This window comes from Panicum virgatum, chromosome 7N (assembly GCF_016808335.1).
Source record: "Panicum virgatum strain AP13 chromosome 7N, P.virgatum_v5, whole genome shotgun sequence".
Lineage (NCBI taxonomy): Eukaryota > Viridiplantae > Streptophyta > Magnoliopsida > Poales > Poaceae > Panicum > Panicum virgatum.
The window spans coordinates 49,770,484-49,785,136 of record NC_053151.1 but is presented as its reverse complement, the minus strand read 5'-3'; the positions used below and the strand labels follow the sequence as shown (position 1 = coordinate 49,785,136).

Here is a 14,653-nt window from a genome sequence, read left to right as displayed (position 1 = left end):
ACCATCATACACTCGTGTTCCCTACGTTGCCGCTTCTCGTTCTCACTGATCCATGCTCTTGCTCACGCATCGTTCCTACAGTGTGCAGTAGCACTGTAGCAGAGTACACAGACGCGTCAGATCATAAGAGAAGATTACCTGAGCAATGCAGCTTTCCGCAAGGCTCCTGCGTGTTCTTGCCATCCTCCTTGTCGCCCTGCCGTCGAGCTCCGTGGGCCATGCAGCAAACGGCGACGCGGCGCGTGGCGACGACGAGAGGCAGCCCCCGCCGTGCTCGCCCGCGGACCGGGCCGCGCTGCTCGGCTTCAAGGCCGGCATCGCCGCGGACACCACGGGCATCCTCGCCACGTGGGCCGGCGGCGACTGCTGCGGCGCGTGGGAGGGCGTCACCTGCGACGCCGCCACGGGGAGGGTCGTGGCGCTGCAGCTGGAGGCGCCGCCGCCCAAGGGCCGCCACTATATGGAGGGCGCCCTGTCCCCGTCCCTAGGCGGCATCGAGTTCCTGCAGGCCCTGGTGATCCGCGACATGGACAGGATCGGGGGCGCCATCCCGGCGGCCCTGTCGCGGCTGACGCGCCTCAGGGAGCTCTACCTCGAGGGAAACATGCTCGCCGGGGCCATCCCGGGGAGCCTCGGCAAGCTGGGCTCCCTCCAGTACCTGTCGCTCGCCGGCAACCGGCTGGACGGGCAGCTGCCGCCGGAGCTCGGGGCAGTCTCCGGCCTGGAGCAGATCAACTTCTCTCGGAACCGCCTCTCCGGCGCCGTGCCTCCGAGCTACAAGAGTCTTTCGAGGTTGGCGTACCTTGATCTGAGCAGCAACCTCTTTTCTGGCGCAGTGCCCGGGTTTATTGGTCAGTTCAAGAACCTGGCCTTGCTGGACCTCAGCAACAACAGCTTCTCCGGCGAGATACCGGCTTCACTCTGCACCTTGCACAGCCTGACAGATTTGTCACTGAGCCATAACAAGCTTGGTGGCCAGATTCCACCGCAGATGGGCAGCCTCCAGTCTCTGAATTCTTTGGCCATGGACGGCAACATGTTTGTAGGCTCCATTCCAGCATCATTTCTTGGCCTTCAGAAACTGTGGTACATGAACCTGTCAAGGAACGGGTTCACCGGTCCACTTCCCACCGGCATCAGCAACGCTTTGCCTTCTCTGGTATCCATGGACCTCTCCCACAACCATCTCACTGGCGACGTCGATCAATTCTTCAGAAGCTTATCAGCAGCAAATCATGATGCCAATAACCATGCCAACAAGCCTTCACCGATTGTTCTCCCCCAAAAACTAGAGCACTTGGACCTGTCCGGGAACAGAATCACCGGCGCCCTGCCTGAATTCACCCGCGGCGCAGGGCTGACGTGGCTTGACATCTCAAGCAACGCCATTGGCGGCCAGATACCGAGCTCGATCTCGAAACTGAGCAACCTGGAGAGGCTAGACATTTCCAGGAACCGAGTCCGGGGCATCATCCCTGCATCCATGGCGGAGATGGTGCGCTTGCGATGGCTGGACTTGTCCAGCAATGCGCTCGTCGGGAGGATACCGGACAACTTCACAAGACTCGCAAGTGTGAGGCACGCGAGCTTTAGACGCAACAAATTGTGTGGGCGGATACCGCAGGCCAAGCCGTTCAATTTGTTCCGAGCGGCCGCGTATGCGCACAACCTTTGCCTCTGCGGTAAGCCGTTGCCACCATGCAGGAAGCTATGAGAAAAAGGGATGTCAAGGTGTTGGGTGAAAAGTTAAAAGAAATGTTATCTGCTGTTTCTAGAAAGGGTATGGACGAGATAACAATGTTGGACTGTTAATTCAGTTTAGAGTACCTTTATGTGTGTCTACTATGCAAATTTGTTTCTGTATTGTAAAAATGAAGTGCAAATAAAAGCCTTTCATATTGGTGAGTGAAAACTATAAATGTTTTCTAGAAAAAAATCACACATCGCATTCAAAAATAGAATTATGACGTTCTTGGAAATAAAGGTTTTATCTTATTTTGTAATTAATAAGCTCCTTACGTATAAATTTAAAATATTTAATTGATGTGAACTTTGTAACTACTCCCTCTGTTCCATTTTATAAGTCGTTCTGGCCATTTTCAGGCGAATTAGTAAAACTGGAAAAAAGTCCATCATACCCCTCAGTTACACACAGCTGTACCCGCACATGGTCCACCCTCCCACCCAGCTGCACACGCACATGCTACACCCAATAGTCCTCCCACACACGCCAAGTCATTCGAAGTTTGAATTTTGAACCCGTCGCCCGTCGGCTCCCACCCGCTGTGATCCACACACTCTCCTTCCGATCGCTCCTTCCGGCCGGCCGGGCCCCTCGACCAGCACCTCCGGCAAGCGCTCCAGCGCGTGCTACTTCCAGCAAGCAAGTAAGCTCCTGGACCTGCGATCTCTGGGAAGCAAGAAGGCTCCTGGTCTTGAGATCTCTGGATCTCTGGGAAGCAAGCAGCTCCTGGACGTGTGATCTTCGGTAAGCAAGCAGTTCCACCACTTTGATCCCCAGCAAGCAGTACTCGCGGCCAGATTTTACCCTCATTTTCAACGTATCTGCAGAAACAAGTGGAAAAAGTACATAGGCATACATGGCACCAAGTTTGCTGGACCTCAATTATGCTGTTCCAGACGAATTGGATGGTGAAATCATGATACCTGTAGGTGAGGCTGCAGCCGATGAGGACGCTGATCCTCCTGCTGAAGCTGCATGTACTTCACACTTCAAAACCAAACAAACAAATTAAGTGTCATTTTAACCAAGGTTAACAAAACTTGTTAATTCGATTCAATCTAATTGTCTTATCCCAATATTATCCTTGTAGGTGCAGTAGGTGAAATCATGCATAGAGAAGGTGTGGTTGCAGCTGAAGAGGAAACTGATGCTATGGTTCAAGATCAACAAGGCATTGCTCCTGCTCAAGATGAAGGAACCAATGCTCGCGCTGAAGCTACAGGTACAACATGCACATTGAAAATTGGACATACCGTCACTAACAGTTCATACAGATTTAATCATCGTGGAATCGACTAGAACAAATTCTTGTTGATTTGACTCAATCTTATTATCTTGTCTCATTATTGTCTTTTTAGGTGTTCATGTGGTAGCTACTCTACTCCTGGACATCAACTCTACTCCTCCAGCTGAATCAGATGGTGTAATCTTACCTGGAGGCGTGGTTGTAGCTGACGAGGAAATCGATGCTATGGCTCAGGATGAAGAAGCCAATGGCCACACTGAGACTGCAGGTACAACATGAACTTATAAGATTCATGAAAATTTTGAATTACCTTATTGTTACTCATAAATGCAACATATACATTTGTTATATTTTTAGTTTGATGTGCATACAGAAACTTGCTGGTTTATAACTGTATTACTCCTCATTGTTTTCCTTTAAGGTGTAGAACAACCACAAAGGTTAAGGAACTGGCTAACAGATGCCCAGAGATATGCTGCTTACACATCATTGCATGCAAAGAGTAAAAGGGGGAAATTACCAAAGACTGCAACTAAGGAAGTTGTTGCATTCTTTCATACACACATTCGAGTTATTCAAAAGATTTGGAAGACTGCAAGAGAGCAGATTGCACTTGGGCTGGAAGTTGATGTGTCCAGCAAGAAAACTGGCCGATGTGGTCGCAAGCCAGCCGAAATTGATGTCTCCCGGATCACCGCAATTCCATTAAATAGAAGATCCACCTTAAGATCACTGGCTAAGTCACTAGATGTCAGTATTTCGACATTGCACAGAAAATTCAAATTAGGTTTGTTAAGGCGCCACTCTAGTACATTGAAGCCACATTTGAAAGAGAGCAACAAGAAAGAAAGGCTCCAATTTTGCATTTCAATGTTAGATCAAACAAGTCTTGGGGATGCAGAACCTAGATTCATTGACATGCTGTAAGGATCACCGGGGTGTCCGACCCTAGAGGGGGAGGGGGTGAATAGGGTCGCTAATCGCTTTTCTATCCTAGGGCTCAATCTAATTGCATAAGATAAACCTAACACGTCCTACACATGCTAGTTATGACTAAGGTTTATCTATGCTACCCTCTACTTACCCCAAAAGACTTGCAACCTATAGCCAATCCTAATCAAACTAACTAGGAAAGTAAAGGTAAGCAAGAAAGAGTAAATGCGGAAACGTAATGCGGTAAGTAAAACGGTAAGGGAGAGGATATGCAAACTCCCGTGAAGACACCAAGACACACGATTTAACGTGGTTCGGTTAGGACACCAAAGTCCCTCCCTACGTCCACGGCCACTTGCTCACAAAGAACAAGTGTGATGTCGAGTCTCTTCGCTTGATCACCGTCTTGCCACGCCTCCAAGGCTCCCGACAAGCAAAGGCTAAGTGACGCCAAGTCACAAAGACGAGGTCACCGCCACCGTCTATCTCGAAGCGTCACCACGGCACCGTCTTCACTATCTTGGAGCTTTAACACCAAGTAGGGGCCTCCTTCCCCGCACAAAGTGTCGTTGCCACTCCACACCAAGTCGGAGGGTCACACGACGAGTACACAAGTTGCTTGCCGCAGCAAGACTTTCTCTCAAGCTAGTTCTCTCAAGAACTAAGCCTAAACAAGCACTAAGCACTCTCACAAGTGTGCTTAAGCCTATATGATGTACAATGAAGCTCTATGGTGGTTGGAGATGATCTTTAGCTCTTGTATACTTCCTTGAACTCCAGCACACTCAAATGACCCGGCCTTGGGGGTATATATAGGCAGCACAAGCAAATATAGCCGTTGGAGAAAAGCTGCCAGAAATGTGCTTAACACCGGTTAATCCGATGCTCCCCAAATTGCCATCGTCGGTTTAACCGGTGATACTAAACTGCCCACTGAAAACTAGCCGTTACGTGTACGGGCAATCAACCGACGCAATCGACCGGTGTATGTAATATTAGCGTCGGTTTAACCGGTGAGTGCAACTGTCCTCTGATCCTTGAAAAACAAACTCTCTGGACAACTGCACCGACGCCATTAACCGGTGCATCATCGGTTCATCCGATGTATGCATTTTTCTTGGTCTGCTTCTGCCATTGCACCGACGTATTCAAACTTCCTATCGTCGGTTCATCCGGTGCCAAACCCTAGCCCGCAGGCCATCTCTGTCATTGCACCGATGAGTACATTTTGCCTTACGTCGGTTTAACCGGTGATACTAAAACTCCCAGACGTGCTCAAGTCAATGCACCGACGTGTGTAATTTGCTTGGCGTCGGTTCAACCGGTGACTTGATTTCTTTTAGGTTTCAGGGCGCTGCCCTGAGACCCGCGAGGGGCGGCTCCCCCTCGACCCCCGTCCGCTAACCGGGTAGCGGAACCCCCGTAGGGGCGGCCCTTCGGGCCTAGCTTCGCCTCTCTTCTCTTTGTCATCACTTGAACCTAAAAGCCTGAATATATCATCTAAGCAAACACATTAGTTCAAGTGTTGCGTGTGTCATCAATCGCCAAAACATTATATTGAAATATGGCATGAGAGGCCATTTTCGCTACACATGCAAAATATACTTCACATGGATGAGAAATGGTATTACATGACCAAAAAGGCAAGGAAGTACTACTTGCTACCAGAAGAAGATGACCCTGAACGGACTATTCAGAACAAGAACAACATAGGCAAAGTCATGCTTCTAACAGTTGTAGGGAGGCCCAGACGTAATGCGCAAGGGATTGTGATATTTTCTGGTAAGATTGGTGTGTGGGCATTTGTAAAAGAGGTGCCTGCAGCTAGAAGGAGCAAGAAGAGAGAAAGAGGGACCCTAGAAACAAAATCTGTCATAGTCAACAGGGAGGTGATGAGGCAATTTCTGATGGAAAAGGTCATTCCCGCTATCAAGTCTATGTGGCCGCAAGATGCTGCTCATGAGACCATTTTCATCCAACAAGACAACACTAGAACTCATGTTAGTCCAAATGACGTAGTCTTTCTTCAAGCTGTAGCGGCTACAGGGCTAGACATCCGGCTGATGCAATAGTCGCCTAACTCCCCAGACATGAATGTTCTAGACCATGGGTTTTTCATATCCATCCAGTCCTTAATTGATTGCAGAAGCCCTACAACTATTGAAGAGTTAATACATGATGTGGAGGAGTTTGAAGCATATGACAAGGAAAAACTGAATAGAGTATTCTTGAGTCTCCAGATGTGTATGAGAGAAGTAATGAAAATAGGAGGAGGAAATAGGTATAGAAACCCACATATGAATAAGAGTAGGCTAGAAAGAGAAGGGAGACTACCTCATCGGCTGTCATGTGATAGAGATATCTACAATAGCGCATTAGCCTATCTAGCCCAATATGGTTAAGTTTGGTATTGTAAACAAGTCATGCTATACAAGTCAGATATGTTGTAATGTTATTATTTTATACTTGTTTCAATTACCAACATTTATCCTATTCAGGTAGGAAAAGACACTGAGTTATTGGGTTGGACATGCTTTAAGGCATGCTGAAAATATAAGCATTCATTCAGTATAAAATAAAAATGCATTCATAAAGAACAGGATGCCATATTCTCATGAAAACTTGTGTGCCATTGGAAATTTGCTGCTTTGTTCATGCTGTATCCGCAACTCACTACTTGTGTGTATGCCACTGGAATATGTGTGTGTGAGCCAATTGCCTCTACTAGAACTTTTGTGCTGACAGTGATGAGAGTAACCACTGGAAAACAACAGTATGTCTAATGAACAAAACCACATATCCTGTACTAGAACCTTTGTGCTGACAGTGATGAGAGTAATCACATATAGAGCAGTTGCTGAGTTCCAGTGAGTCCTAAAGCAGCAGATAGGGAAGGACTGCAGGAGAAGAGGGACATGCATACCTGCATTGGGTCCTGGAAACCAGCATCATGCCAGTGTTGTGCATGCTGGACACTGACGAGGTATTGATGCCATACCATTTTTTGTTCGAGAACATATCAAAGCTGCAAACACACACATGCACCAAGAAACGGATCAACGCTAGCCAGAGGACACCAAAAGACCAACGATTCTGGATTTATAGAAAGAAAGATAAGTTCTTTTCTTGCCAAGAACATATCGAGATGCGATGGAGCACCTTGTAGAGCTTAGGGATGCCGCTGCCGTTCATCGCCTCACCGTAAGTGTTGTCACTGCTGCTGCTCTCCATCCCGGCGGTCTTCCTCCTCGCGCCGCGCCTCATCCCGCCGCGGACGCTCCCGGCCATCGCAAACGCTCTTCCGCCGCGCCGTCCTCCTCTTCGTCGCGCCCGCGTCCACGGCCTCCGCCGCGCCCTTCCAAGAATAGTTTGAGAGGAGGAAGAAAGCATCTTTGCTTGCCGCCAGCCATGTGCTTCTCCTCACCATGCCTCCGCCCCCACTGCCGTCGGGCACTGCGTAGCTGCGAGAGGAGAGGGAAACCTAGAGGGGTGCTGTGCGGGCAGGCGGGCCGAGGGACGCCGCACCTGCGCAGCCCCTGCCGGCAGAGAGCGGCGGCGGCGGCGATCTGAGAGCGGAGATTGCCTGGGAGGGTATTTTAGGAAAACATAAAAGCCAAATGAATTGGCTCCGCCCAGGACGACTTATAAATCGGCAAAAGTTACGGGTCTCAGGACGACTTATAAAACGGAACAGAGGGAGTACTCTACATAATAAAATGCCTATGCTTAAACTATGTTGTTTGTAGGAACAAACAGTCACTTTCATACACTGCTTTATATTAATTTGTTGACTCTCACCCGCAAAATCTTAGATTTGTATTTCGAATTATTAGGATTAGTGGGGAGGAAAAAGCCAAGGAACAAAATCGTAAACCTAATTTTGTTTATTGTTAGATGAATCTCAGAAAAGTATGGCTCTCATTTGTAATCTCTATAACGTGTAGTCACCTTTGATGGATTATCAATACGCGGCTTGTGATTGGATTCATGTAATAAGCGCAATGTCATCGGCCTATTGCATGGTTGGCACCTAGAAATATCTCAATTTAAGGAAGATAAAAACAACTTATAGATAACAAAATCCTTTATTAACATATATAAAAATAATTTCATGCATGGCTGGTATAATAATTATTACACTCAAATGAATGAGGACTACACAAGCCGAAAAGAATGGAGAGGAATTGTACATCTCTACCACCAGCTGAGGCTGAATGGATTCAAATAAATGTATCGGAGATATATATAATCTTTCTTATTGATAGCTAATGCACTGTACACGGCGCGTGGAAAAAAAATGAAGTAATATAATGATGAGCAAAAGATGCCTAGATCTTAAGCTTAAAACTGCAACTGTTGGATCGGATTCGAAGCTGAGTGCCTGCCTGGAGATTATCGACCACAAAGTTGCAATCAGCCTTCCCTGTCATCTTCCATAGCTTAATGGCCCCAAACTTTATGCGGATCGGAACACGGGCGCGCACCGTCAATGGCACAAACCCGTCTTGCCGTTGCCGCAGCAGCTGCGCAGCGACGGCGCTGTCCAGCCGCGTCTCTCCGGTGAGCGTGATGCGCGGCTGCACGGTGGTCCGGTGCCCCTGGTACAGCGTGGGGAAGTCGCCGCGGCACAGCTGCGTGCCGTTGAAGAAGGCCGCGACGTCGCCCCCGTCGTAGTAGATGCCGATGCGCTTGTTGGGGTTGGTGGCGGTCACGTCGACGTCGAACGCGTCGGTCACCGTCATCGTCGTGGCGTTGACGTCGAACCGGGTGACGGTGAGCCGGTCCACGCGGAAGCTGGGGATCTTGGGCCGGAACACGAGGTAGAGGATGCCCGCCGTGGCGGCGAGCGCGACGGCGAGGATGACGACGGCGAGCAGGGTCCAGCACACGCACCGGCAGCGGCGGCTGTGGCGCCGCCTGCTGCGACGCGGCGGCGGGGGCAGCGGCGCCGTGACCGGCAGCTGCAGCTGGTCGTGGCTGGGTTTCTTGCCCCTGGCATGCTCCGGCGGCGCGGACGGCGGCGGCGGCGAGCCCACCGTCACCGGGTGGATCCTGTGGTAGTCTCCCATCCTCCAAGCTCCGATCCTGATTTGCACGCCTCCGGCCGGCCGGTGTGTAAGCTGCCTGTACGAAACTGCAGCGGCGGCAACCGGCAAGACTTGAGGTTTGGTGAGGGGAGAAGCTATTGTCTCAGTGCCCGGTCGTGTTTATATGTACACCAAGCTAGCCTCGCGTCGTCTTGTCTTGGCTTGGACTTTCTAGACGGTGGGTGATTGGGGCTGCTCTTGACTCGGCTCGCCTTGGCCCATGGCGGCGCGTTGTTGACTTCCAACCTTTCGCCTTTTCTTGGGTTTCCTGGAAGAAGAAAAACACATGCCCTTTGTGTTCTCATGTGATGCTCGTGTCCCTTTCCGGAATACTCCTATATAAGATTTTTCACCGAGCGAGCCCGTGTGCCGGTGCACGCCACGCGTTAGTTCTAGTGAGCATCTGCGTTCATGTGATGCTGTCCGATGTGGTCAGGCACCCTCAGCTCCGTGGTGGTGCCGCAGTTGGATACGCACATCGTCTCCACCACGGACGGTACGCGGCCACGCCTCTGCGTTTTGCACGTAGATGCAGGTGAGATCACGGTCCGGCCGTCGTGTTGAATGTGTGTCCGCCGTGGTGGCCTGCGGTCGTCGACAGTTCGCCGCCGGGCATGGAGTCGCTGCCGTGGAGGCTCGAGACCAGCATCCACCAGGAGCATTCCATGTAACACGTACGGTTCAGAGAGCATCACGCGTTGCAGCCGTTGGGCTGAACGGACGGTCGGTGTGCCGACAGCGAGCCCGGCCATGTCATGCCGAGCTCACCCCTGCCGTGTCAGTGAGGAGAAGGTCTGAATAATTAATTTGCGCGGAAGATGCCTAATCCCTGCAGGCAACCATGCCACGGTTGACCAGTGCTTGTTTTATTGTGTTGAACATTCAGAGAGCTAGAAGACTGCAACCGGGAAAGGAGAAAAAGGCTTCATCCGTGACGTGATCGACCAACGGTTGCCGGCAAACTTTCTCCATTTCATATTTGCACGGCACGCGCGTTGTGTTAGCGATAACCTGAGCCGGATTTCCTCTTCTAAACTCTTTTACTCCGTGCGTGTTGAGGTGCCGCACCGGGTAGTTGACCAGTCAATGGCAACGTCTTAGCTTCCTCCGTGTCTGGGTGCAGATTTCTTATAGAGCGCACACGCGCCGCTACCGGTAGCGGCAAACGCCTGGGCGGGAGGTGGGCGGGGCGGTTGGCGGCGAGGTCGCCGCCGGCCGTGGGCGGCGGTGAGAGGCCGGCGGCCTTCTGGTTTTGGGGTTGCTAGGGTTCGCCAGAGTTCCTGGGCTATAGAGGGAGGCCGAGGGCAGCAGGCCAGCCCAGCGGAGGTGGTGGGCGCGGGGGCGTCGCCGGCCGGGGGTTGGGCAGCGTCGTGGCGGGGGCGAGCGGCGGCGGCAAGGATCCGGCGGGGGAGGTCGAGACGGCGGCAGCGGATCCGGTGCCATGAGCCGCCGTAGACGGGTAGGGCAGCGCCGGCGGCGGGGCGAGCTCCGGCGACGAGTTAGGGTGGGGTAGGTCGAGACAGCGGCGACGTGAGCCGCCGTAGATGGGCAGGGCGGCGCCGGCGGCGGGGGCGAGCTCCGGCGAGGTGGTCGTTGGAAGAAGAAGTGGGAGGAGGAAGATAAACAATGTTCGCTGGTACCCGTCCCGGCAAACGAGCGCCGAGTAGGGGGCCGTGTGTGGGTGTGTGTTGCTGCTTCTTTGCCGTGGCGTATCACGTCCCCTGTTCCATGGCACCAACAGTTTTTGCTCCTCGTTCTAAAAAGCGTCCAATATACTTTGCATCATAAGTGCATGATGTCTTAATATAGTTTTAGTCAACTAGTACTAGGAGATAAAGTATGTGCCATCCACATCTTAAAAGTCAATCATTTGGCATTGTAGGGGTTGGGGGGGGGGTTGCAATAGGGTCAATCATTGGCCATTGAAATATTATTACCTTAACTTTAGTGATGAGTTGCAGTGTCATGACACCAGATTTGATTCCTGTATCTATCCCTTCTTTTTGCCCAACTGGTTGTGGCTATTCCAACAATAATAAAGGAAAAGTCTGTTTGCAACAATGAATAAGACACTAGTTCTTTATCTATTCCCACTTGTTAAAAATCAGGACCATCATATATCAACAGCCTTCTTCCATCTGATCTTTCATCCTGACATATGATATACCAACATTTATACCACATGGAAGAATGTACATAGATCAAGGGGTAAGAAAACAAACCAACATTTTTTACCTCCTTATCGTGATCCCAACATTTGCTTATCTTGATCTCAACCTCGATCTCCATCTCCTGGTGGTGTCCTGAGGCTTCAGAAGCTGTACAGGTGCAGCTGGAATCCGGAGCCACCACTCCCTTAACCTCCTCACCAATTTCTCGCTGCTCTTCTTCCTCACTGGCATCTGTCTCGTGTATACTTCTAGAAGAATGAGCAGAACGATGGCTCTTAGTGGCATGAACATGAATGCCATAGCCGCAACAACCAGCGCACCCGCAACTTTGTTGGTGCTCTAAATTCAGGCAACAAATTTCGCCGGTTAGAGTTACAGTGTTGCAAAAAAGTATCGTTAAAAATCAAAGCTGAGGGGATGGAACCTGAGGAAATGCCGCAAGCATGAGGGACCGGAGCTTAAGGAGAAAAATGTTCCCAGCCTGCACATGAGCTTCCACCTGCGAGATGGCCTCTTGTAGAGCTAGGAGTTGTTCCACAGTTCTTCTTGGAGGAGGAGTTATGATCTCAAATGCTCCTATCGACTGCATGTTCCCGTAATGTTTGTTCCATAGCATGAAGATAGTAGAGCCAAGCAAAAATCCAGGAAACACGAACCAAATCCAACCACTGCATTAAAGAGCAATAATTTCCTTAAGAAATGGGTAGCTTTTGTAACTACCTGCAGAAGGATCTTTTTTCTAATCCAAAATTTTTAAATTACATAAGATGGGGACTTTTTGTGGTTTAATGAAATTCAGGTGACTTCTCAAAAAAAACTTTGAATGCGGTCACAGTCTCACAGAATGGTATGATTACATATCATAAAACAATACCTGTATACCATGTAGAGGAAGCATAACAAGAAGACATAAGATTTGAAGGGCTCTTCCCACTCGGCCAAAGCAAGCAACCTTTTGCCTATTTCTATAAGAGGATATAGTAGTTCCTGGAGGGAGTCAACCAATGTCATTATGGTAATAATCCTTAAATGAGTTAAATTAGATGATAAACTATACTTTTGAAGGAAAAACAATACCTTTAGAACAGCCACATTAGTGTCTATGTCTTCCAATTTGACTTGATCAAGCGTGGCCCTTGCTGCTTCCACTCTGCCTGAATACCCAACTGATCGCTCTAGAGCCATCTGCATTGAGCTAGTTCCTCCAATCTGCACGTCTCGCACTGCGAAATCCCTCTCGTCGGGATTGTCCTCCTTTTTCAGGGTCAACAAACCCATCGTCACCATAGTATATGCAGAAAGAGGGAAGGGGTCAACAAGCGTCAATTCATCAGAATTGCTCTGACCAGGATTCTGACTTCCTCCAAATCTTGGGCAATGTTGCTTGAGCTGGCTGTACATTGCCTCCAAAATTTTGTCTCCTTTAGGTAGTTTCTCTGCTAAGTTGAAGGCAAGGGTGGTCTTAAAATGTGCCGGTAGTACGTGGAAGCCCTCTTTTAATGTGCGGTACCTTAGAATCCCTAATGTCGCGACTGAGAGAGCCTCTGACTTTTGGAAACTAGCAAGCCTATACTTCCTGATGAACTTATGTGCGTGCAACACCTCTTTGATGATTGCGAACCAATAGTCCCGACGTGTGTGACCTTTGAATTGTGGGAATTCAAAGAAGACGGGTTCACTTCTATCAGCAACAAACATATGTTAGTGTCGGATGTGCAAACAGCAACCATGATAAATAGCTATGTTTTTTCCTATAAATTATAGCAGTTTTCTTATGTGCTTGCAAAAGTGGTAAAATTTAATCTTAGCTAAATAAAAAATTTAAGTTTTTTGTTGTGTTGTTACTCACGTGGAGTTAGACTTGTACATGACTGCTTTGTCAAAGAGGTGAGCACCCCATGGCCCAGTGGACTCACGTTTTACTGACTGTTTCAAGTCCCTTGCCAGATCATAGACAGCAGCCTCGCCATATGAGAAATCAACACCAATGGCCTCAAAGTAGAGTGCGTGATTCGTCAGTGTGAGCCTCCCTGCACAGTGTGCAGCATATACACATTAAGGATCTCATGAAGCAGCACAACTCGTTAGAACTGATCAAAATTACCATAAGGAGGGTGCTTAACCAGGCCATGTGGACGTTCCGATATGTTGAAGAACTGGCTTGGTCGTTGTAGTACCGTAGATGTCAAGGATTATTTCGCCGTCTGAGAGCTCAAGGTCAGGAGCTCTGTGCCCCCCTGATATACTTTTTGCAAAGCTGAGCACCCTAGCATCAGAGATGACACAATAGTGCATTAGTGCTCTCAATTCAGAGAATGCAACAGCCTTGAACAATATGAACATGATGAGGATCGATGCATGTACTTACTGGTCTAATTTTTTGAGGTACTTGTGGTAGATAAGGAAATGCAGCCGTCCTCCGGTTGAGTTGGTGAGGGCGTCAAATAGGTTACGAACGGTGATGGGATGTGCTATGGCAGGGCATGCAGGAGCAATCTTGGCAAATGCCTCGGGCCCAACTGTCCTCCTCCCATCGACCTAGCCAATGGTGGTTCCAAAGTATGTAGATCAGGCAACGCAGAGCATGCATCTGATGGAACATATATGCAGGGGAAACAAACAAATAATGAAAGACCTGAATGGCCATTTGCGTTGGGCTTGAATAGAAAATGGATCCACCGCCATCGTCATCCTCGTCGTCATGTAGAATACTGAAAGCCGTTTTCTGAATCGTGATAAACAATTCTTGGTCAGTACCCGGTGTGATTCACAGTTTTTTTTTAAATCTAGTAACGAGGAAGAGCCGATCTGACCTGAAACATGGCGTCGGTCTCCTCGTCGGGCGCCTCCCAGGCGAGCATCATGTCGTAGGTGAGCGAGTTGAACTCCCTGTCGCCGAGGTGGTCCTGGCGCCTGGTCTCCACGCGCAGGGCAATGTAGGAGCAGTACTCCACGACACTCCTGGCGTACGCCAGCGGCCGGCCGGCCTGCTCCTCCCCGTCGAACCGCCGGAGCAGCTGATCCACCGGCACGCCCGCGATCCTGCCATGGCCGAACGCAAAATTAAAAACCGAGTCACGCCGTGCCAGCAACATGAACATCGGATCGGAGTGTTGCATGAGCGAACGAACCTCGCACATCGGCGGACGACGGAGGCGGCGGCGGACGAGAGGGGCGGGATGGCGCCGCTCGACGGCGTCGGCGCGTCTGCCGCCATGCCACTCGCCTTGTTCGCCCGCCCCCTGCTGTGGCTGTGGCCGTGCCGGTCGCCGCCGAAGAGCCCCTCAAGGAGACCCATCCGTGGTGGCGGCCGCGCAGGAGGAAGGCATCGTCGTCCTCACTGCCCGGTTAAGGCAAGAAGAGATCGTGGCGTGGCGTGGATTCGACGGGATGCGTTGCGTTGCGTTTCTTCCCCTTTTCCGTGGACGGACCACGGACGGTTAGGCCGGCGCGAGCTCGATCGTTGGCTCCG

General features: G+C 50.2%; 3 protein-coding genes across 3 annotated transcripts; 1 reads left to right on the top strand and 2 right to left on the bottom strand.

Annotated features, from left to right (window-relative positions):
• On the top strand, positions 1-1,812 carry LOC120682696 (LRR receptor-like serine/threonine-protein kinase FLS2). Its single transcript, XM_039964695.1, has one exon. It carries the CDS (start codon positions 146-148, stop codon positions 1,712-1,714), a length of 1,569 nt encoding a protein of 522 aa, XP_039820629.1. The 5' UTR covers positions 1-145; the 3' UTR covers positions 1,715-1,812.
• Positions 1,813-7,989: 6,177 nt separating this feature from the next.
• LOC120684020 (NDR1/HIN1-like protein 6) lies at positions 7,990-9,143 on the bottom strand. The gene has a single exon (XM_039966105.1). It carries the CDS (start codon positions 8,990-8,992, stop codon positions 8,252-8,254), a length of 741 nt encoding a protein of 246 aa, XP_039822039.1. The 5' UTR covers positions 8,993-9,143; the 3' UTR covers positions 7,990-8,251.
• A 1,722-nt stretch (positions 9,144-10,865) lies between these two features.
• Positions 10,866-14,653, bottom strand: LOC120683901. Its single transcript, XM_039966003.1, has 11 exons — positions 14,313-14,653; positions 13,995-14,223; positions 13,817-13,906; positions 13,550-13,719; positions 13,305-13,447; positions 13,031-13,211; positions 12,259-12,859; positions 12,056-12,168; positions 11,606-11,849; positions 11,246-11,520; positions 10,866-11,161 (listed from the first exon to the last, which is right to left on the bottom strand). The coding sequence occupies exons 1-10, from the start codon at positions 14,477-14,479 to the stop codon at positions 11,272-11,274; spliced, it is 2,187 nt and encodes a 728-aa protein (XP_039821937.1). The 5' UTR covers positions 14,480-14,653; the 3' UTR covers positions 10,866-11,161; positions 11,246-11,271.